The 23,595-nt window shown below is 44.4% G+C and overlaps 1 protein-coding gene across 4 annotated transcripts in view; it reads right to left on the reverse strand.

Annotated features, from left to right (window-relative positions):
- The window catches only part of lcmt2 (leucine carboxyl methyltransferase 2), a 51,225-nt gene that overhangs the window by 7,714 nt on the left and 19,916 nt on the right, over positions 1-23,595 (reverse strand). For 3 of the 4 annotated variants that reach the window (XM_070875977.1, XM_070875975.1, XM_070875978.1), the window contains 5 exons: positions 18,121-18,228; positions 17,514-17,601; positions 13,653-13,913; positions 6,457-6,681; positions 5,561-5,658 (listed from right to left, as the gene is read on the reverse strand). In XM_070875977.1, the coding sequence (XP_070732078.1) occupies positions 5,561-5,658; positions 6,457-6,681; positions 13,653-13,913; positions 17,514-17,601; positions 18,121-18,228 (780 nt within the window). The remainder of the gene's footprint in view (positions 1-5,560; positions 5,659-6,456; positions 6,682-13,652; positions 13,914-17,513; positions 17,602-18,120; positions 18,229-23,595) is intronic. The other variant, XM_070875976.1, reaches the window with a different exon arrangement.

The raw sequence follows: 23,595 nt of genomic DNA on the forward strand, positions 1-23,595 counted from the left end.
TCCCTCAATAGCAAGAACGTCCTTCCTCAGATTAGGAGACCAAAACTGAACACAATATTCCAGGTGAGGCCTCACTAAGGCCCTGTACAACTGCAGTAAGATCTCCCTGCTCCTATGCTCAAATCCCCTAACTATGAAGGCCAACATACCATTTGCCTTTTTCACCGCCTGCTGTACCTGCATGCCAACTTTCAATGACTGATGAACCATGACACCCAGATCTCATTGCACCTCCCCTTTTCCTAATCTGCCGCCATTCAGATAATATTCTGCCTTCGTGTTTTTGCCCCCAAAATGGATAACCTCACATTTATCCACATTATACTGAATCTGCCATGCATTTGTCCACTCACCTAACCTTTCCAAAGTTACCCTGCAGCCTCTTAGCGTCCTCCTCACAGCTCACACCTCACAGCTCACAGCTCACAGCCACCCAGTTTAGTGTCATCTGCAAACTTGGAGATATTACACTCAATTCGTTCATCTAAAGCGTTAATGTATATTGTAAAGAGCTGGGGTCCCAGCACTGAGCCCTGCGGCACTCCACTAGTCACTGCCTGCCATTCTGAAAAGGACCTGTTTGTCCCGACTCTCTGCTTCCTGTCTGCCAACCAGTTCTCTATCCACATTAGTACATTACCCCCAATACCATGCGCTTTGATTTTGCACTTCAATTTCTTGTGCGGGACCTTGTCAAAAGCCTTTTGAAAGTCCAAATACACCACATCCACTGGTTCTCCCTTGTCCACTGCTAGTTACATCCTCAATAAATGCCAGAAGATTCGTCAAGCATGATTTCCCTTTCATAAATCCATGCTGACTTGGACCGATCTTGTCACTGCTTTCCAAATGCGCTGCTATTTCATCCTTAATGATTGATTCCAACATTTTCCCCACTACTGAAGTCAGGCTAACCGGTCTATAATTACCCGCTTTCTCTCTCCCTCCCTTTTTAAAAAGTGGTGTTACATTAGCTACCCTCCAGTCCATAGGAACTGATCCAGAGTCGATAAGACTGTTGGAAAATGATCACCAATGCATCCACTATTTCTAGGGTCACTTCCTTAAGTACTCTGGGATGTAGACTATCAGGCCCCGGGGATTTATTGGCCTTCAATCCCATCAATTTCCCTAACACAATTTCCCACCTAATAAGGATATCCTTCCGTTCCTCCTTCTCACTAGACCCACTGTCCCCTAGTACATTCGGAAGGTTATTTGTGCCTTCCTTCGTGAAGACAGAACTGAAGTATTTGTTCAATTGGTCTGCCATTTCTTTGGTTCTCCATTACAAATTTACCTGAATCCGACTGCAAGGGACCTACGTTTGTCTTTACTAATCTTTTTCTCTTCACATATTTATAGAAGCTTTTGCAGTCAGTTTTTATGTTCCCTGCAAGCTTCCTCTCGTACTCTATTTGCCCCCTCTTAATTAACCCCTTAGTCCTCCTCTGTTGAATTCTAAATTTCTCCCAGTCCTCAGGTTTGTTGCTTTTTCTAGCCAATTTATATGCCTCTTCCTTGGTTTTAAACTCTCCTTAATTTCCCTCGTTAGCCACGGTTGAGCCACCTTCCCCGTTTTATTTTTACTTCAGACAGGGATGTACAAATGCTGAAGTTCATCCAAGTGATCTTTAAATGTTTGCCATTGCTTATCCACCGTCAACCTTTTAAGAATCCTTTGCCAGTCTATTCTACCCAATTCACCCCTCATACTGTCAAAGTTAACTTTCCTTAAGTTCAGGACCCTAGTTTCCAAATTAACTGTGTCACTCTCCATCTTAATAAAAAATTCTACCATATTATGGTCACTCTTCCCCAAGGGGCCTCGCACAAGATTGCTAATTATTCCCTTCTCATTACACATCACTCAGTCTAGGATGGCCAGCTCTCTAGTTGGTTCCTCGACATATTGGGTGGCAGTGTGAGCTGCGAGGAGGATGCTATGAGGCTGCAGAGTGACTTGGATAGGTTAGGTGAATGGGCAAATGCATGGCAGATGAAGTATAATGTGGATAAATGTGAGGTTATCCACTTTGGTGCTAAAAACAGAGAGACAGACTATTATCTGAATGGTGACAGATTAGGAAAAGGGGAGGACCTGGGTGTCATGGTACATCAGTCATTGAAGGTTGGCATGCAGGTACAGCAGGCAGTTAAGAAAGCAAATGGCATGTTGGCCTTCATAGCGAGGGGATTTGAGTACAGGGGCAGGGAGGTGTTGCTACAGTTGTACAGGGCCTTGGTGAGGCCACACCTGGAGTATTGTGTACAGGTCTCCTAACTTGAGGAAGGACATTCTTGCCATTGAGGGAGTGCAGCGAAGCTTCACCAGACTGATTTCCGGGATGGCGGGACTGACATATCAAGAAAGGCTGGATCAACTGGGCTTGTATTCACTGGAGTTCAGAAGAATGAGAGGGGATCTCATAGAAACGTTTAAAATTCTGACGGGTTTAGACAGGTTAGATGCAGGAAGAATGTTCCCAATGTTGGGGAAGTCCAGAACCAGGGGTCACAGTCTAAGGATAAGGGGTAAGCCATTTAAGACCGAGATGAGGAGAAACCTCTTCACCCAGAGAGTGGTGAACCTGTGGAATTCTCTATGACAGAATGTTGTTGAGGCCAATTCACTAAATATATTCAAAAAGGAGTTAGATGTAGTCCTTACTACTAGGGGGATCAAGGGGTATGGCGAGAAAGCAGGAATGGGGTACTGAAGTTGCATGTTCAGCCATGAACTCATTGAATGGCGGTGCAGGCTCGAAGTGCCGAATGGCCTACTCCTGCACCTATTTTCTATGTTTCTATGTTTCTAAAACCATCCCTAATACACTCCAGGAAATCCTCCTCCATCGCACTGCCACCAGTTTGGTTAGCCCAATCAATATGTAGATTAAAGTCGCCCATGATAACTGCTGTACCTTTATTGCACACATCCCTTATTTCTTGTTTGATGCTGTCCCCAACCTCACTACTACTGGTTTGTGGTCTGTACACAACTCCCACTAGCGTTTTCTGTCCATTGGTATTCCGCAGCTCCATCCATACCGATTCTACATCGTCCAGGCTAATGCCCCTCCTTACTATTGCATTAATTTCCTCTTTAACCAGCAACGCCACCCCGCCTCCTTTTCCTCTCTGCCTATCCTTCCTAAATGTTGAATACCCCTGGATGTCGAGTTCCCAGCCTTGGTCACCCTGGAGCCATGTCTCTATGATGCCAATTATATCATACCCATTAACTGCTGTCTGTGCAGTTAATTCGTCCACCTTATTCCGAATACTCCTCGCATTGAGGCAGAGCCTTCAGGCTTGTCTTTTTAGAATTTTGCTGTAATGTGACCCTTTTTGTTTTTTGCCTTGGGTTTCTCTGCCCTCCACTTTTACTATTCTCCTTTCTATCTTTTGCTTCTGCCTCCATTTTATTTCCCTCTGTCTCCCTACATCGGTTCTCAACTCCCTGCCATGTTAGTTTAACTCCTCCCCAACAGCACTAGCAAACACTCCCCCAGGACATTGGTTCCGGTTCTGACCAGGTGCAGACCGTCTGGTTTGTACTGGTCCCACCTCCCCCAGAACCGATTCCAATGCCCCAGGAATTTGAATTCCTCCCTTTTGCACCACTCCTCAAGCCACGTATTCATCTGAGCTATCCTGCGATTGCTACTCTGACTAGCACGTGGCACTGGTAGCAATCCTGAGATTACTACTTTTGAGGTCCTACTTTTTAAATTTAGCTCCTAGCTCCCCAAATTTGTCTCGTAGGACCTCATCCCGTTTTGTACCTATATCGTTGGTACCTATATGCACCACGACAACTGGCTGTTCATCCTCCCTTTTCAGAATGTCCTGCACCCACTCCGAGACATCCTTGACCTTTGCACTAGGGAGGCAACATACCATCCTGGTGTCTCGGTTGCGGCCGCAGAAACGCCTATCTATTCCCCTTACAATCGAATCCCCTATTACTATAGCTCTCCCACTCTTTTTCCTGCCCTCCTGTGCAGCAGAGCCACCCACGGTGCCATGAACTTGGCTGCTGCTGCTCCCCACTGATGAGTCATCCTCCTCAACAGTACCCAAAGCGGTGCATCTGTTTTGCAGGGGAATGACCGCAGGGGATCCCTGCACTGCTTTTCCTGTTGGTCACCCATTTACTATCTGGCTGTGTACCCTTTACTTGCGGTAAGATCAACTCACTAAACGTGCTACTCACGTCATTCTCAACATCGTGGATGTTCCAGCGTTCATCCACCCGCAGCTCCAGTGCCGCAATGCGGTCCGTCAGGAGATGCAGGCGGATATACTTCCCGCACACGTAGTCGTCAGGGACACCGGAAGCGTCCCTGAATTCCCACATAGTACAGGAGGAGCATAACACGTGTCCGAGCCCTAGATAAACTTAATTTGGCAACAACATTGCTAAATGTTACTTACTGATAAAGAAAAAAAAAAGAAAAGCTACTCACCAATCACCAGCCAATCACTTACCCCCTTGGCTGAGACGTCATCTTGAGATTTCTTTCTTGCCTTCCCTCCCTGCTGCAGCTGTACCGGCTGGGCCTTTATAGGCCTCTCGCCTCACGAACTCCCGCCTCTCGCTGCTCTCCTCAAACTGTTGGGCCTTTATAGGGCCTCTCGCCTCACGCCGCTCTCCTCGAACTGTTGGGCCTTTATAGGCCTCTCGCCTCACGAACTCCCGCCTCCTGACTGCCACCGCTCTCCTCGAACTGTTGGGCCTTTATAGGCCTCTCGCCTCACGAACTCCCGCCTCCCGACTCTGCCGCAGCTCTCCTCGAACTGTTGGGCCTTTATAGGCCTCTCGCCTCACGAACTCCCGCCTCCTGACTGCCACCGCTCTCCTCGAACTGTTGGGCCTTTATAGGCCTCTCGCCTCACAAACTCCCGCTTCCCGACTGCCGCATGTCATGTTGAACCAGGTCCATGTGATGCCAATGAATTTAGTCTCCCTCTTGTGCAAGGATCTCAAAGTCTCCCAATTCATTCCTAAGACTCCTAGCATTCACATTTAGAACTTTGAAGCATCCACTGCCCCTCATCCTTTGTTTGACGTGTTTATTTATTTTGTCATTATTTCTTTGGTTATAACCTTAAACTGTCATTAGAGTCATGGAGAACATAAAGTTTAAGATTTGCTAGGATGACTACGGGTATGGGAAACTATAATTGTAAGAGACTTGTGATACTGGACTATTTCCACTGGAGAATAGAAGTTAAAGCGTAGCTTTTCAATAAAGGTTTTTAAAATTATTAAGAACTTTGATAGAATGAATAGGGAGTCAGTGATGACTGTCATCAACTTAAAATTATCAACAACAGAGTGAGAAAGTTAGGAGAAATTTCTTTACACGGAGGGTTGTTGGAGCATGGAAGCTTTACCACAGGAAGTGGTTGATGCACAGACCACTATCATTTCAGGGAAAATTGGAAAAATATTTGAAACAGAAGGAAATCCCTTCCTGAAAGAAGGGATAACAAAACATCTAGATAGGTATAGCATGCTAAGAAAGTTTTAAACAACATTGATTTCACTTACATGTGCCCAGCTGTAATCTTCCAGGTTAAGGAAATGCCAGTCACCTAGTGCCAACTCTCGGACAGAGCGACCGCCATAGATGAACAGATATCTCCGACCTTTAAAAAAAATGTAATGATCTCCAATTAGGCACAAAACACATCAGTTCCAAACAACGTCCTTATCTGGTTTTGTGTCATATTCTTTCTAAAATAATATCTTATATTAAAAATAAAAACCGAATCTAGAGGCCATTAGGTAGCACCAGCAGTAAACTAGTGAGCTCTCAACCAGACTGAATCCTAACCCCACTAAAACTAAATGATCTCCCCTAGAGGGGAGACCTGGTTAATTTTTGGTGGGTTGCTAAATAGAGGACTTTGTGGTTCACGTTTTGGATGGGGCACGAGGGATTAGCATGACTTGTGGAAGAGAGGCACGCCATTAATGGAATAAGAAATAATATTGACAGTAAGTCGGTTGAAAGGATTTGAAAATAAATAACAGAACAGAATGGTAATGAAATACAAATAGCCTTCTAAGTTCATAGCATTTTCTGAGAAAACTGAAAACAAATCTGAGTTTTTATTGGTGCTGCAATGTTTGAGAGTTTGGTCAAGTCTACATTTGTAGCTCTGTAACTCTGATTAAACTTACACCTCCACTATAGAATCTGGAGCAGAGAAATTTTACATAACATTAAGATTTTGTCCATGCAGATAGATACCAAATGATCAATATTCATTTGCAATTAAATTTCCTCGGTCAAAGCCAGTAATTTCTTTCCAGTTTTGTTGCTAGAAATTGGGGGAAAAAAGCAGAAAATGATTTGAAACCCTTTCTTACCATTTTGTCTTGTTTTGTAATTAACGGCCACTTTTATTTAATATAGTTTTGTTCTTGTCTATTATTTTTACCTTTGCAAATCACTTCTGTTGCTGTGTGTCGCCAGCGTGGTGATGGTGCAGTGCCACTGCATTCAATCTCCTTGACTGACAAGCTGATATTGGAGATGGCACCATCGCCAATGTCACATTTCAAACAAAGAAGACTCAAGACTGGCTTCAGTGGAGACGTGCGGCCACCGAAGATGATACAACAACCGTCACAAAGTGCAGTCATGCTGTGAAACATTCGCTCAGCTAAAATATGAACAAGAAATACAAGCTTAATGCACCAAGTACAACAGATTGCAGTTTACATGAATATTTAGCACAGGCTCTTTATGTGAAACCAAAAAGTCAAGTAGATTTTAGTGCAAACCACTTGATTTACACAGAGATTCTAAATAGGTTTCTGTATGAATTATTTTTATATCTTCTGATTTTTGTCAATGCAGCAAGTCAAAATATTACTGAAAACTGATGAACTGTTCTGCCCTGGTTGCAGTAAAATACCTGGGATTAAACAGATCTGATGAGCAAGAATAAGGATTTTTTTTCTCTTATTTTTTCTTCTATCCCCATCTCTGCTGACAGCATTGACTACTTGGTTGGGTATGGTTCATTGCCAAAATGACTGTTATTTATGTTTCAACAGTGTTGTCATCCTATTCAACAGCAGGATGCATCGCAGCCAAATCCAATCGAGTTCTCGACCAACATTCACACAGATGCGATTCCAGCAGGGGTCAATGGAGAGCAATCAGGAGTAGCATTCTGATGCCAACTGTAGCACCCATATCACTGCCCCACTGAAATCAACTACCTGAGCAGAGATGAGGGACTGAACCCAGGACCTATCTGGTCTATATGGCTGTTGTTCACTGGATAAACTCGCTGACCCATAGGGAGAGCCAAAAAAAAGGATTTAAAAGCAAAATACATACATACACACACATTCCACATTCATACATGAGCATTAGAAACCTTAGTATAAAAATAGTGATTTAAAAAAAAACTCAACATGTACCCTTTTATAAGAGCATGCTTGTTCAGGTTCCTCCACCCCCGCATCCCCCCCCCGCCCCCCCTCATCCGTATTACCCATGCCTGCCATACAATGCCTAGAAATTCATTTTGGGTGGTGATGTAAACCGGACGGTATCGGATTGGCCACTTGTTAAACGCAGCGCTTGATACTCAGGTCCATTAATCAGGCGCTGCGTAAAACGGGTGGCCGATCCAATACTGCCTGTTTTACGGGATAGAACATAAGAACATAAGAAATAGGAGCAGGAGTAGGCCATTTGGTCACTCGAGGCTGCTCCGCCATTCAATAAGATCATGGCTAATCTGATCATGGACTCAGCTCCACTTCCCTGCCCGCTCCCCATAACTCTTTACTCCCTTATTGCTCAAAAATCTGTCTATCTCTGCCTTAAATATATTCAATGACCCAGCCTCAACAGCTCTCTGGGGCAAAGAATTCCATGGGCTACACTTTCCTATGAGCCCCTCTACACCCGATTGCCCGCTTAGAAAAACCGCTAACGTTTGGTGAGTAACGCTGGTGAGAATTTCCACTTTTATGTTTAAACTAATTAATACTAATTGCCCGTCGAGAAAATGGGCGTTGCACCTTTATGGTCAGCGGTTTTCTCGGCAGTTAAGGGGAAACTAAGTAAAATAGGTGGTCTTTACCGGAATGGATGGTAAGTATTTAAAAGTTAGTCTGAGGCTGCGGTTGGGCCTAAGGAGGGGGGAAAACTCCAAAAAAAATTTTCAATAAAAAAAAATAAAAATGTAAAAAGCATTCCCAAGACACTTTTACACCTAATCGCAATTTTAAAATTAAAATTAAATAAATAAAGAACCTTTAACTTACCTTTCTTTGCAGAGTACTCACCTACCGTCCTGTTTAAGCAGCTTTTACAGGGCAGTTCCCATGGTGATCTGGACGGGCTTCCGTTGAGGCCAAACTTATGCCCTGGCGATTTTCTCGGCGTTGCATGTCGGCGGTTTGGTCCCGGCGGGCGTATTCAGATGTGGGTGATACCATTAAAAAACTAAGGGGGAAACTTTCGCCGGGCGGAAAAACAGCTGTACCGCCGAGAAAATCGCCGAGAACCTGCCGAAAATGATAGGAAAGTCTAGCCCCATAGATTTACACACCTCAGAGAAGAAATTCCTCCTCACCATAGTTTTAAATGGGCGGCCCCTTATTCTGAGACTATGTCCCCTAGTTTTAGTTTCCCCTATGAGTGGAAATATCCTCTCTGCATCCAGCTTGTCAAGACCCCTCATGATCTTATATGTTTCAATAAGATCACCTCTCAATCTTCTGAACTCCAATGTGTATAGGCCCAACCTACTAAACCTATCTTCATAAGTCAACCCCCTCATCTCCGGAATCAACCGAGTGAATCTTCTCTGAACAGTCTCCAATGCAAATATATCCTTCCTTAAATAAGGAGACCAAAACTGTACGCAGTACTTCAGGTGTGACCTTACCAATACCCTGTACAGTTGTAGCAGGAGTTTTCTGCTTTTATACTCTATCCCCCTTGCAATAAAGACCAACGTTCCATTTACCTTCCTGATTACTTGCTGTACCTGCATACTAACTTTTTGTGTGTCATGCACAAGGACCCCCAGGTCTCTCTGTACTACAACACTTGGCAATTTTTCTCCATTTAAATTGGAATTTGCTTTTCTATTTTTTCTGCCAAAGAGGATAACCTCACATTTTTCCACATTATATTCCATCTGCCAGATTTTTCCCCACTCACTTAGCCTGTCTAGATCCCTCTGCAGATTTTTTGTGTCTTCCTCATAATTTGCTTTCCCACCCATCTTTGTATCATCAGCAAACTTGGCTTCATTACACTCGGTCCCTTCATCCAAGTCATTAATACAGATTGTAAATAGTTGAGGAACCCGCACCGATCCCTGCGGTACCCCACTAGTCACTGTTTGCCAACCGGAAAATGACCCATTTATCTCGACTCTCTGTTTTCTGTTAGTTAGCCAATCCTCTATCCATGCTAATATATTACCCCCAATCCAGTGAACGATTATCTTGTACAGTAACCTTTTATGTGGCACCTTATCGAATGCCTTCTGGAAATCCAAATACACCACATCCACTGGTTCCCCCTTACCCACACTGTTCGTTACATCCTCAAAGAACTCCAGCAAATTTGTCAAACATGATTTCCCTTTCCTAAAACCATGCTGACTCTCCTGGATTGAAGTATGCTTTTCCAAATGTCCCACTCCTGCTTCCTTAATAATTGCCTCCAGCAATTTCCGAACAACAGAGGTTAGACTAACTGGTCTATAGTTTCCTGCTTTTGGTCTGCCTCCTTTTTTTTTTTTTAAAATAGGGGCGTTACATTTGCGGTTTTCCAATCCGCTGGGACCACCCCAGAATTCAGGGAATTTTAGTAGATTACAACCAATGCATCCAATATCTCTGCAGCCACTTCTTTTAAGACCCTGGGATGTAAGCCATCAGGTCCAGGGGACTTGTCTGCCTTTAGTCCCATTATTTTACCGAGTACTACTTTGTTAGTGATAGTGATTGTATTATGTTCCTCCCTCCCTATAGCCCCTTGATTATCCACTATTAGGATGTTTTTAGTGTCTTCTATCGTGAAGACAGATACAAAATATTTGTTCAACGTCTCTGCCATTTCCCTGTTCTCCATTATTAATTCCCTAGTCTCATCCTCTAGGGGACCAACATTTACTCTAGACACTCTTTTCCTTTTTATGTACCTGTAGAAACTCTTACTATCTATTTTTATATGTTGTGCTAGTTTACTCTCATAATCCATCTTCCCTCTCTATCATTTTTTTAGTCGTTCTTTGCTGGCTTTTAAAAGTTTCCCAATCCTCTGGCCTCCCATTAGGCTTGGCCACTTTGTATGCCCTTGTTTTCAATTTGATACTGTCATGTATGTACTTTTGGGATCACTAGCTACTAGATGGCGTCACTGTTGGAGGCCATTGGGCTGCACGCACGTGTATGCAGCCCAAGTATAAAAGGCCAGCCATTTTGTATATTAGTCACTTTGGGCCTTAATAAAGCAGAGCCAAGGTCATACCTCTTGGAGTTAAACAGTACTCAGTCTAACAATTATTGCATACACAACAGATACACTCCCTTATTTCCTTATTCACCCACGGATGGTTATCCCTTCTCTTAGTCTTTACTTCTCATTGGGATATATTTATGTTGCGAGTTATGGAATATCTCCTTAAATGTCTGCCACTGCTCATCAACCGCCCCATACTTTAACCTATTTTCCCAGTCCACTTTAGCCAACTCTGCCCTCATACCTTTGTAGTCTCCTTTATTTAAGTTTAGGACCCTGGTTTGAGAACCAACTTTCTTACCCTCCAACTGAATTTGAAATTCAACCATGTTATGATCACGCATTCCTAGAGGATCCTTTTCTAGGAGATCATTTATTAATCCTGTCTCATTACACAGTACCAGATCTATGATATCCTGTTCCCTGGTTGGTTCCGCAACGTACTGTTCACGGAAACTATCCCGGATACACTCTATGAACTCTTCCTCAAGGCTGCCCTGGCCAATTTGCTTTCTCCAATCAATACGAAGGTTAAAATTGCCTATGATTATTGCTGTTTCTTTATTACAAGCCTTCATTATTTTTTGATTTATACTCCATCCAAACAGTGTAGCTATTGTTAGGGGGCCTATAGACTACACCCACCAGCGACTTTTCCCCCTTATTATTCCTTATCTCCACCCAAACTGATTCAACATCTTGATCCTCTGTGCCAATATCGTTTCTCACTACCACACTGATCCCATCCTTTATTAACAGTGCTACCCCACCTCCTTTTCCTTTCTGTCTGTCCTTCCAAATTGTCAAATACCCCTGAATATTTAGTTCCCAGTCGTGGTCACCTTGTAACCACGTCTCTGTAGTAGACAGCCTGCTCGCACTCCTGGTCATGTGCCAAAAGTCACGACAGTACTATAGTGGGACCTTCCCATTTGATTATGTCTTCTTTTGGGAGAGACTCGTGGCTTGACTCCTGAATCAATGCACCAAGATTACAAATTTAACAGAGTAAAAATTCAGACATGCATCATAAGGTGGAGCTCCAATAAACATCACCGTGCCAGTTTCCATTTTGGAGACTTTGAACAGTGCATTGTTTTAAAGGGAAGCATTTATGTAATAGAAAATAGAAACATAGAAATTAGGTGCAGGAGCAGGCCATTCGGCCCTTCGAGCCTGCACCGCCAATTAAATAAGATCATGGCTAATCATTCAACCTCAGTACCCTTTTCCTGCTTTTTCCCATACTCCTTGATCCCTTTGGCCATAAGGGCCATATCTAACTCCCTTTTGAATATATCTAACGAACTGGCCTCAACAACTTTCTGCAGTAGAGAATTCCACAGGTTAACCACTCTCTGAGTGAAGAAGTTTCTCCTCATCTCGGTCCTAAATGGCTTACCCCTTATTCTTAGACTGTGATCCCTGGTTCTGGTACTCCCCAGCAATGGGAACATTCTTCCTGCCTTTAACCTGTCCAATCCTGTCAGGATTTTATGTTTTTATGAGATCCCCTCTCATTCTTCTAAACTCTAGTGGATACAAGCCCAGTTGATCCATTCTCTCCTCATATGTCGGTCCTGCCATCCCGGGAATCAATTTGGTGAACCTTCGCTGTACTCCCTCAATAGCAAGAACGTTCTTCCTCAGATTAGGGGACCAAAACTGAACACAATATTCCAGTTGTGGCCTCACCAAGCCTCTGTACAACTGCAGTAAGACCTCCCTGCTCCTATACTCAAATCCTCTAGCTATGAAGGGCAACATGCCATTTGCCTTCTTCACCGCCTGCTGTATCTGCATGCCAAACTTCAATGACTGATGTACCATGACACCCAGGTCTCGTTGCACCTCCCCTTTTCCTAATCTGTCATCATTCAGATAATATTCTCTTCCTGTTTTTGCCACCAAAGTGGATAACCTCACATTTATCCACATTATATTGCAACTGCCATGCATTTGCCCACTCACCTAACCTGTCCAAGTCACCCTGCAGTCTCTTAGCATCCTCCTCACAGCTCACACCGCCACCCAGCTTAGTGTCATCTGCAAACTTGGAGATATCACATTCAATTCCTTCATCTAAATCATTGATGTATAAAGACAGTTACTCTATTTACATTTGAAACTGCTGCTCCAATATCAAGCTGAGCTAACACCATGTAACAAATGGGGCTTTGAGAAATTGCTGCTTTTTAAAATTTATATTACAGGTGCAATATCCCATCTCTGGAACTCCGAAAACCGGAATTGTCTGAAAACCGGACATTTTGCGCATAGCTGATGGAGTTGTCTGGAATTATTGTCCGAAAACCGCACATTTTTGAGGCAAAACCCAAAATCCGGCATGGTTTCGGTTGAGGATTCCGAATTTCATACAAGAAAAACAAGTCTGAAATCTGGAATCCTTGACCGAATCCTTGCCAGATTTCAGACCTCACCGTTCAAAGCCCGGCATGGATTCCGTCACGGATTCCAGATTGCAGACTTGATTTTCTTGCCTGAAATCCAGAAAATCCCAAAATCCGGAATGGATTAGGTCCTGAGGATTACGGATTTTGGACGTTGTACCTGTATAGTATTGTATTTTTTTTTAAAATCAGCTTTTTCCATTATGATACCGAATTGGTACTTGGCATCCTAAAAATTGAATACACACTGGTGGAAAAAAGGTCAGTGATGGCTTCTTCTCCTGATCACTGCCCAATTAGACTAGAACATGATCAAGCTCAGCTACAATGCAACCATAGTTAATTAGCTGTGACACTCATTGTCTAAGCTCACACATGAAGGGTAGGCACGAGGACAAGGTACCACTGTGCTGTCAACATCTATGAAGCTGTACCCCAACATTAATTACCACCTGCAGAAGAAAAGGGCATCAAATGGACAAAATACAGATCGGTGATGCTTCTTGCTGCTTCTCTGATAATGTACCAATCAATCTTTAATATTTAGCAGTGTGGAGAGGGTGAAAGGGAGAGGACAGGCATTATTGCTTCAGCAGCTTAAGCTTTCATTGTGGCAATATGGCATGTGCCACATTATCCAAGGCAGCAGAAATTCAAAAGTTAATTACATTTTTATACCTGTAGTGGTGATGAATATTACCACTACTATTTTTAAACTTACTCAATAAATGGATTGATCCCTTATCTCCTGCAGAGCTGCATTTCCAAACTGATCCACTTTTAACCATCAGTGATACATCCCTGAGGCGTCCATGCTGGCCAACTCTGTTGCCAAATCCTCCACTGATAACAACTATATGCGGGGCAATAAGTGCAGAACAATGGGCAAACCTTCTCAGATGAGGATTTTCTGTCTCTGTCTCACACAGAAATACAGAGATCCGCAGTGGTTCAAGAATATCTAATTTGTTGATATGGAAGTCTGTAGAGAGAAAATATGTATTGTGATTGTAAAAAAAGCAGAGTGCTTTGCCAATGTTCACAGAAGATAACACTGCTACTGCACATAGTGGTCTGAGCACGATAAGTTATACTGCTACACACCAATTTTAATTTTTTTACAATTTTGAAATAAATTCAATACCCCTGGGTGTGTGCATACTTGAACATAATGGTACAGGTTTTTTTCGCACATGCAGACAGCAGACCAAATACATGCATTTTGTGTGAAAACTGAAAGAAAAAAACTTTAGCTGAACATAGAAAATAGGTGCAGGAGCAGGCCATTCAGCCCTTCTAGCCTGCACCACCATTCAATGAGTTCATGGCTGAACATGAAACTTTAGTACCCCCTTCCTGCTTTCTCGCCATACCCCTTGATCCCCCGATTAGTAAGGACTTCATCTAACTCCCTTTTGAATATATTTAGTGAATTGGCTTCAACTACTTTCTGTGGTAGAGAATTCCACAGGTTCACCACTCTCTGGGTGAAGAAGTTTCTCCTCATCTCGCTCCTAAATGGTTTACCCCTTATCCTTAGACTGTGACCCCTGGTTCTGGACTTCCCCAACATTGGGAACATCCTTCCTGCATTCAACCTGTCCAAACCCGTCAGAATTTTAAACGTTTCTATGAGGTCCCCTCTCACTCTTCTGAACTCCAGTGAATACAAGCCCAGTTGATCCAGTCTTTCTTGAGTTGTAAGTTCTAAAACAAACAGTATTTTTCATGAGATGTGGATCTTTTTTTCTGCAGAATCTGGAACAAAGGATGTCATAGCAATTGATGTCACTGACGGTGCTGCATTTGTGGTGTTCATTTCTTGTCACTATCAACACCTGACCCATTAATTTGTTGTTACCTTCAATCTTGGCAGATTTGTAACTTGCAGTACTGGCACTGGTGGTGGATTAGGTCATCATCTTCATAGGCAGTCCCTCGGAATTGAGGAAGACTCCCTTCCACTCTTAAAATGAGTCCTTAGGTGGCTGAACAGTCCAATACGAGAACCACAGTCTCTGTCACAGGTGGGACAGATAGTTGTTGAGGGAAAGGGTGGGTGGGACAGGTTTGCCGCACACTCTTTCCGCTGCCTGTGCTTGATTTCTGCATGCTCTCGGCGATGAGACTCGAGGTGCTCAGCGCCCTCCCGGATGCACTTCCTCCACTTAGGGCGGTCTTTGGCCAGGGACTCCCAAGTGTCAGTGGGGATGTTGCACTTTATCAGAGAGGCGTTGAAGGTGTCCTCGTCACGATTCCTCTGACCACCTTTGGCTCGTTTGCTGTGAAGGAGTTCTGAGTAGAGCGCTTGCTTTGGGAGTCTCGTGTCTGGCATGCGAACGATGTGGCCTGCCCAGCGGAGCTGATCAAGTGTGGTCAGTGCTTCAATGCTGGGGATGTTGGCCTGGTCGAGGACGCTAATGTTGGTGCGTCTGTCCTCCCTGGGGATTTATAGGATCTTACGGAGACATCGTTGGTGGTATTTCTCCAGCGACTTGAGGTGTCTACTGTACATGGTCCATGTCTCAGCCATACAGGAGGGCGGGTATTACTAAAGCCCTGTAGACCATGAGCTTGGTGGCAGATTTGAGGGCCTGGTCTTCAACCACTCTTTTTCTCAAGCGGCCAAAGGCTGCACTGGCGCACTGGAGGCAGTGTTGAATCTCGTCGTCAATGTCTGCTCTTGTTAATAAGAGGCTCCCGAGGTATGGAAAATGGTCCACGTTGTCCCAGGGCCACGCCGTGGATCTTGATGACTGGGGGGCAGTGCTGTGTGGCGAGGACAGGATGGTGGAGGATCTTTGTCTTACGGATGTTTAGTGTAAGGCTTATTCTTAAGTACGCCTCAGTAAATATGTCGACTATGTCCTGTAGTTCAGCCTCTATGTGCAGACGCAGGCGTCATCCGCTTACTGTATAGCTCGACGACAGAGGTTGGGGTAGTCTTGGATCTGGCCTGGAGATGACGAAGTTTGAACAGGTTTCCACTGGTTCTGTAGTTTAGTTCCACTCCAGCGGGGAGCTTGTTGACTGTGAGGTGGAGCATGGCAGCGAGGACGATTGAGAAGAGGGTTGGCCGATGACGCAGTCCTGTTTGACCCTGGTCCGGACGCGGATTGGGGTCTGTAATGGATCCGTTGGTAAGGATCATGGCCTGCATATCGTCGTGGAGCAGGCGGAGGATGGTGACGAACTTTTGGGGGCATCCGAAACGGAAGAGGACGCTCCATAGACCCTCGCGGTTGAGTGTCAAAGGCCTTTGTAAGGTGGAAGAAAGCCATGTATAACGGTTGGTGCTGTTCCCTGCATTTTTCCTGCAGCTGTCGCGCTACATAAATCATGTCCATTGTGCCCCGTAGGGGATGAAATCCGTATTGTGACTCTGGGAGGAGCTCCTCAGCCAGAGAGAAGACGGTTGAGGAGGATTCTAACGACGACTTTCCCAAAGGCTGATAACAGGGAAATTGCTGATAATACAGGTATGGTTGCTGTGACAGATCATGTTTAATGTCACACACACCTCTCCTCACAGCAAGCTGATTTCTGAAAATAGAGCTCCTAAGTGATGTACAAGAGAAGCTATACTTCAGAAAAGCCAATCTGGCCCAGTTCAACAATAAAAGTAGCAAAGAGCTTCACAAGCTTAAAGAAAGATAAGTTGTCAGAATTCAGTCAATGGGAAAAGGAAATGCCAGCACAGCGCAGCAGCAAGTGCATGTTTGATCCTATAGGGTAATAATTGAAGGTAGAAAAAGATTTTAGGAGGAAGCAGAGACAATACAGAAAACAGAACCATCATTTGTGGTGAGACATGAGTGTCTGATTAAACACTCGAGAACACACTAGGCAGTCCACAATAAACATGCCACAACAGAGCAGAAAAGACGGTGGTCAGTAAACAACTAAGGGAGCCAGAATAGCAACTGGAATCTTTGACAGAAAAGGCTCCATGAACATGATGAATAATAAAACACTACTCTCACCCTTCAGCCTAATAACAAGGAGTGGTAAGAGTAATGCCAAAGCCACGCAACAACAATTTTAATGTCAGTGAATTTGTATGAACTGTTACTCCGGAACCTCCGGAACATTGCTGATGAAATGTTCTGATTTAAAAGTTATTATTTTGAGGAGGGAGCTGTATCAATTATCATATCCACAACCAACTATAGGAAGCTCCCTGACTGCCCCTTACGACCTGGTAGTTTTTGTATGATTGGCAGCCGAATGTATTTAAAATGGTTAAGCAGCAAGGAGTACATTTGTAAGCTCTCAAGTCTTATCTAGTTTGTTGCCAACCGAACTTAATAACAAATACTCCAACTTTCCTGTCGATGTGGTGGTTTTCTACAGCATAAAGCTAGATACCAGTATATAAAAAAGCTTGAGGTTTGACTTATGGGCCAATGCGATGGGCAAGTGACTGGGTGAATTTTCAGTCACTTCCACGTTCTGTGCTTGTGAATATTCTAAACTAATGATTTAGTAGTTCCTTGTCTCCAGAACACCGACAGAATTTAAAAAAAATAATTAGATTCCCCAAATCCAGTTATCTAATTCAGTTTACTTTTGCTGACCTTACCTGGAGGAGGAGGGAGCAACAGACATTTTTTTAGGTCTCCTTTTGATGCACTCAGAATCAAATAGTGAGAACACTTCAGGTGCCATTCCTTGATTAAACATAAATAAATATGGGGGAGGGGGGAGAAAGAGGTAAGAAATAGTTCTCAAATTAATTTAAATTAAAGCATTCTTTGAAATATCATGAAATGAAAAAATATCTGCTTTAATTGTTAAAAGTTGGCATTCAGTAGGGTGCTTTACACCATTAATAACAAATCTATTCACTTTATCATGTTAATTGTTAAGTACCTGTAATTGATTTGAAATTAGGGCAGATTAAAGTGGATTTAAACAGGACTTCATTAATAGTATGGACTTTCTTTTAGCTGCCTAATTGGCTAATAATAGGTTAAAAAGTACTTTCCGTGAAGTCAACATTTTTTTAACGTCAGGAAGAAACGTTACTTTCAAAACTGGTTTATGCATTCTTTACCTTTCTCGAGTTTTATTTTGGAATATTTTTCCGAGAAATTATGGGACAGAACAAATATATTTTGAAAGTTGAAGGGCTGTTCCACTACTCAAACAGCTAAGCAACACATTTAATTGTAACGAATTACATTTACCTCATACTCATCAAAAGGTTCCAACATTTCTATCCTTTGCTTCTCCTGTTCTGGAATAAATCCAACATAAAACTCGTTCATGTCAATACAATGACATTCCTCCCAGCCCTAAAAGAGACATGTAAGGAATTGCAGACAAATAAATGTGTCACTTGGAGAACAAATTGATTAATAGAAACATAGAAAATAGGTGCAGTAGAAGACCATTCGGCCCTTCGAGCCTGCACCACCATTCAATATGATCATGGTTGATCATGCAACTTCAGTACCCCATTCCTGTTTTCTCTCCATACCCCTTGATCCCTTTCGTCATAAGGGCCACATCTAACTCCCTTTTAAATATATCTAACAAACTGGCCTCAACAACTTTCTGTGGTAGAGAATTCCACAGGTTCACAATTCTCTGAGTGAAGAAGTTTCTCATCTCGGTCCTAAATGGCTTACTCCTTATCCTTAGACTGTGACCCCTGGTTCTGGGCTTCCCCAACATCGGGAACATTCTTCCTGCATCTAACCTGTCCAATCCCATCAGAATTTTATATGTTTCTATGAGAGCCCCTCTCATTCTTCTAAATTCCAGTGAATATAAGCCGAGTCAATGCAGTCTTTCTTCATATGTCAGTCCTGCCATCCCGGGAATCAGTCTGGTGAACCTTCGCTGCACTCCCTCAATAGCAAGAATGTCCTTCCTCAGATTAGGAGACCAAAACTGTACACAATACTCAATTCCTCTCGCTATGAAGGCCAACATGCCATTTGCCTTCTTCACCACCTGCTGTACCTGCATGCCAACTTTCAATGACTGATGTACCATGACACCCAGGTCTCGTTGCACCTCCCCTTTTCTTAATCTGTCACCATTCAGATAATGTTCTGCCTTCCTGTTTTTGCCACCAAAGTGGATAACCTCACATTTATCTACATTATACTGCATCTGCCATGCATTTGCCCACTCACCTAACCTGTCCAAGTCACCCTTGCAGCCTCTTAGCATCCTCCTCACAGCTCACACTACCACCCAGGTTAGTGTCATTTGCAAACTTGGAGATATTACAGTCAATTCCTTCGTCTAAATCATTAATGTATATTGTAAATAGCTTCAGTATATTAATCCAGTCATAAGTTCTGAAGATAAGACTTGGGGAAAACATTTAACATGGCAAAGGATCAGTCATGTTGTGAAAAAAATGAACGGAGTTAGTTATCAGCAAGTTGAAAGTGTACTGAAGCTCATTCTGTATTCCATTTGTAGAGTCCAAATTTGGCCCACCCATTTTTTCGGCGCATTCATCAGAGATACACCAACTTGAGGGCGAAAACGGCGCCGAAAAGATATCCCCAGGTTCTGGCCGCTCTGTGGCCTCTCCCACGTATGAGGCATGAATTGGCTAGAATAGACTGGCAGAGAATACTTAAAGGGTTGATGGTGGATAAGCAATGGCAAACATTTAAAGATCACATGGATGAACTTCAGCAATTGTACATCCCTGTCTGGAGTAAAAATAAAACTGGGAAGGTGGCTCAACCATGGCTAACAAGGGAAATTAAGGATAGTGTTAAAGCCAAGGAAGAGGCATATAAATTGGCTAGAAAAAGCAACAAACCTAAGGACTGGGAGAAATTTAAAATTCAACAGAGGAGGACAAAGGGTTTAATTAAGAGGGGGGGAAAATAGAGTACGAGAGGAAGCTTGCAGGGAACATAAAAACTGACTGCAAAAGCTACTATAAATATGTGAAGAGAAAAAGATTAATAAAGGCAAACGTAGGTCCCTTGCAGTCGGATTCAGATGAATTTATAATGGGGAACAAAGAAATGGCAGACCAATTGAACCAATACTTCGGTTCTGTCTTCACGAAGGAAGATACAAATAACTTTCTGAATGTACTAGGGGACAATGGGTCTTGTGAGAAGGAGGAACTGAAAGATATCCTTATTAGGCGGGAAATGGCGTTAGGGAAATTGATGGGATTAAAGGCCAATAAATCCCCGGGGCCTGATAGTCTGCATCCAAGAGTACTTAAGGAAGTGGCCTTAGAAATAGTGGATGCATTGGTGATCATTTTCCAAAAGTCTATTGACTCTGGATCAGTTCCTATGGACTGGAGGGTAGCTAATGTAACACCACTTTTTAAAAAAGGAGAGAGAAAACGGGTAATTATAGACCGGTTAGCCTGACATCAGTAGTGGGGAAAATGTTGGAATCAATCATTAAGGATGAAATAGCTCATTTGGAAAGCAGTGACAGGATCGGACCAAGTCAGCATGGATTTATGAAAGGGAAATCATGCTTGACGAATCTTCTGGAATTTTTTGAGGATGTAACTAGTAAAGTGGACAATGGAGAACCAATGGATGTGGTGTATTTGGACTTTCAAAAGGCTTTTGACAAGGTCCTGCACAAGAGATTGGTGTACAAAATCAAAGCGCATGGTATTGGGGGTAATGTACTGACGTGGATAGAGAACTGGTTGGCAGACAGGAAGCAGAGAGTCGGGATAAACAGGTCCTTTTCAGAATGGCAGGCAGTGACTAGTGGAGTGCCGCAGGGCTCAGTGCTGGGACCCCAGCTCTTTACAATATACATTAATGATTTGGATGAAGGAATTGAGTGTAATATCTCCAAGTTTGTGGGTGACACTAAACTGGGTGGCGGTGTGAGCCGTGAGGAGGACGCTCAGAGGCTGCAGGGTGACTTGGACAGGCTACGTGAGTGGGCAAATGTATAGCAGATGCAGTATAATGTGGATAAATGTGAGGTTATCCATTTTGGGGGCAAAAACACGAAGGTAGAATATTATCTGAATGGCGGCAGATTAGGAAAAGGGGAGGTGCAACGAGACCTGGGTGTCCTGGTACATCAGTCACTGAAAGTGGACACGCAGGTACAGCAGGCGGTAAAGAAGGCAAATGGTATGTTGGCCTTCATAGCTAGGGGATTTGAATATAGGAGCAGGGCGGTCTTAATGCAGTTGTACAGGGCCTTAGTGAGGCCTCACCTGGAATATTGTGTTCAGTTTTGGTCGCCTAGTCTGAGGAAGGACGTTCTTGCTATTGAGGGAGTGCAGCGAAGGTTCACCAGACTGATTCCAGGGATGGCTGGGCTGTCATATGAGGAGAGACTGGATCAACTGGGCCATTATACACTGGAGTTTAGAAGGATGAGAGGGGATCTCATAGGAACATGTAAGATTCTGACGGGACTGAACAGGTTAGATGCGGGAAGATTGTTCCCGGTGTTGGGGAAGTCCAGAACCAGGGGACATAGTCTTAGGATAAGGGGTAGGCCATTTAGGACTAAGATGAGGAGAAACTTCTTCACTAAGAAGTTAACCTGTGGAATTCCCTGCCGCAGAGAGTTGTTGATGCCAGTTCATTGGATATATTCAAGAGGGAGTTAGATATGGCTCTTACGGTTAAGGGGATCAAGGGGTATGGAGAGAAAGCAGGAAAGGGGCACTGAAGGAATGATCAGCCATGATCTTATTGAATGGTGGTGCAGGCTCGAAGGGCCTACTCCTGCATCTATTTTCTGTTTCTATGTTTCCCATGGCGTGATCTGTCCATTAGGGGGCAGAGCTATGGCCTGCGCGAAAAACAGTGCCGGCAGCTCAACGCATGCGCACAGGAGGTTTCGTGCATGCTTAGTAGCTCCTGCCCCCAGCCAGAGATCCCTCGGAGAAGTCCTCAGAGTCGTCAGAGAGAGTCGGAGTCCGAGAGAGAGAGAGAGAGAGAGAGAGAGAGTCGGAGTCCGAGAGAGAGAGAGAGAGAGAGAGAGAGAGAGAGTCGGAGTCCGAGAGAGAGAGAGAGAGAGAGAGAGAGAGAGAGTCGGAGTCCGAGAGAGAGAGAGAGAGAGAGAGAGAGTCGGAGTCCGAGAGAGAGAGAGAGAGAGAGAGAGAAGTCGGAGTCCGAGAGAGAGAGAGAGAGAGAGAGAGAGAGAGTCGGAGTCCGAGAGAGAGAGAGAGAGAGAGAGAGAGAGAGAGTCGGAGTCCGAGAGAGAGAGAGAGAGAGAGAGAGTGAGAGTCGCAGTCCGAGTGAGAGTGAGAGTGAGGAGTGAGGAGTGAGTGAGAGAGAGAGAGAGAGAGTGAGGAGAGTGAGAGAGAGTGAGAGAGAGTGAGAGAGAGAGAGAGAGAGTGAGAGAGAGTGAGAGAGAGTGAGAGAGAGTGAGAGTGAGTGAGAGAGTGAGTAGAGTGAGTGAAGTGAGGTCGCAGTCCTCGAGAGAGAGTCGCAGTCCTCGAGAGAGAGTCGCAGCGCAGTCCCGAGAGAGAGAGAGAGAGAGAGAGTCGCAGTCCGAGAGAGAGAGAGAGAGAGAGAGAGAGAGAGAGAGAGAGAGAGAGTCGCAGTCCTCGAGGAGAGAGAGAGAGAGAGAGAGAGAGAGTCGCAGTCCTCGAGAGAGGAGAGAGTGTGTGTCGGAGTCTTCGAGAGAGTGAGAGAGAGAGAGAGAGAGAGAGAGTCGGAGTCCTCGAGAGAGAGTGAGAGTGAGAGTGAGGAGTGAGAGAGAGAGTGAGAGAGAGAGAGAGTCGGAGTCCTCGAGAGAGAGAGAGAGAGAGAGAGAGAGAGAGAGTCGGAGTCGGAGTCCTCGAGAGGAGAGAGTCGCAGTCCGAGAGAGAGAGAGAGAGAAGAGAGTCGCAGTTCTCGAGAGAGAGAGAGAGAGAGACGCAGTCAGAGAGAGAGAGAGAGAGAGAGAGAGAGAGAGAAAATCGCAGTCCGAGAGAGAGAGAGAGCGAGAGTCGCAGTCCTCGAGAGAGAGAGAAAGAGAGAGAGAGTCGCAGTCCTCGAGAGAGAGAGAGCCGCAGTCCTTGAGAGAGAGAGAGAGAGAATATCGCAGTCCTCGAGAGAGAGAGAGCGAGAGAGAGAGTCGCAGTCCGAGAGAGAGTTGCAGTCCTCGAGAGAGAGAGAGAGAGAGAGAGAGAGAGAGAGAGAGAGAATGAGAGTCGGAGTGCTCGAGGAGAGAGAGAGAGACAGAGAGAGAGTCGGAGTCCTCGAGAGAGAGAGAGAGAGAGAGAGAGAGAGAGAGAGTCGGAGAGAGAGAGAGAGAGAGAGAGAGAGAGAGAGAGAGTGAGAGAGAGAGAGAGAGAGAGAGAGAGAGAGAGAGAGTCGCAGTCCGAGAGAGAGAGTCGCAGTCCGAGATAGAAGAGAGAGGTCGCAGTCCGAGAGAGAGAGAGAGAGAGAGAGAGAGAGAGAGAGAGAGAGAGAGAGTCGCAGTCCTCGAGAGAGAGAGAGAGAGAGAGAGAGAGAGAGTCGCAGTCCTCGAGAGAGAGAGAGAGAGAGAGAGAGAGAGTCGCAGTCCTCGAGAGATAGAGAGAGAGAGAGAGTGTGTGTCGGAGTCTTCGAGAGAGTGAGAGAGAGAGTCGGAGTCCTTGAGAGAGAGAGTGAGAGTGAGAGTGAGTCGGAGTCCTCGAGAGAGAGAGAGAGAGAGAGAGTCGCAGTCCTCGAGAGAGAGAGAGAGAGAGAGGTCGGAGTCCGAGAGAGAGA

The sequence above is a fragment of the Pristiophorus japonicus genome, chromosome 3 (assembly GCF_044704955.1).
Source record: "Pristiophorus japonicus isolate sPriJap1 chromosome 3, sPriJap1.hap1, whole genome shotgun sequence".
Classification (NCBI taxonomy): Eukaryota; Metazoa; Chordata; class Chondrichthyes; family Pristiophoridae; genus Pristiophorus; species Pristiophorus japonicus.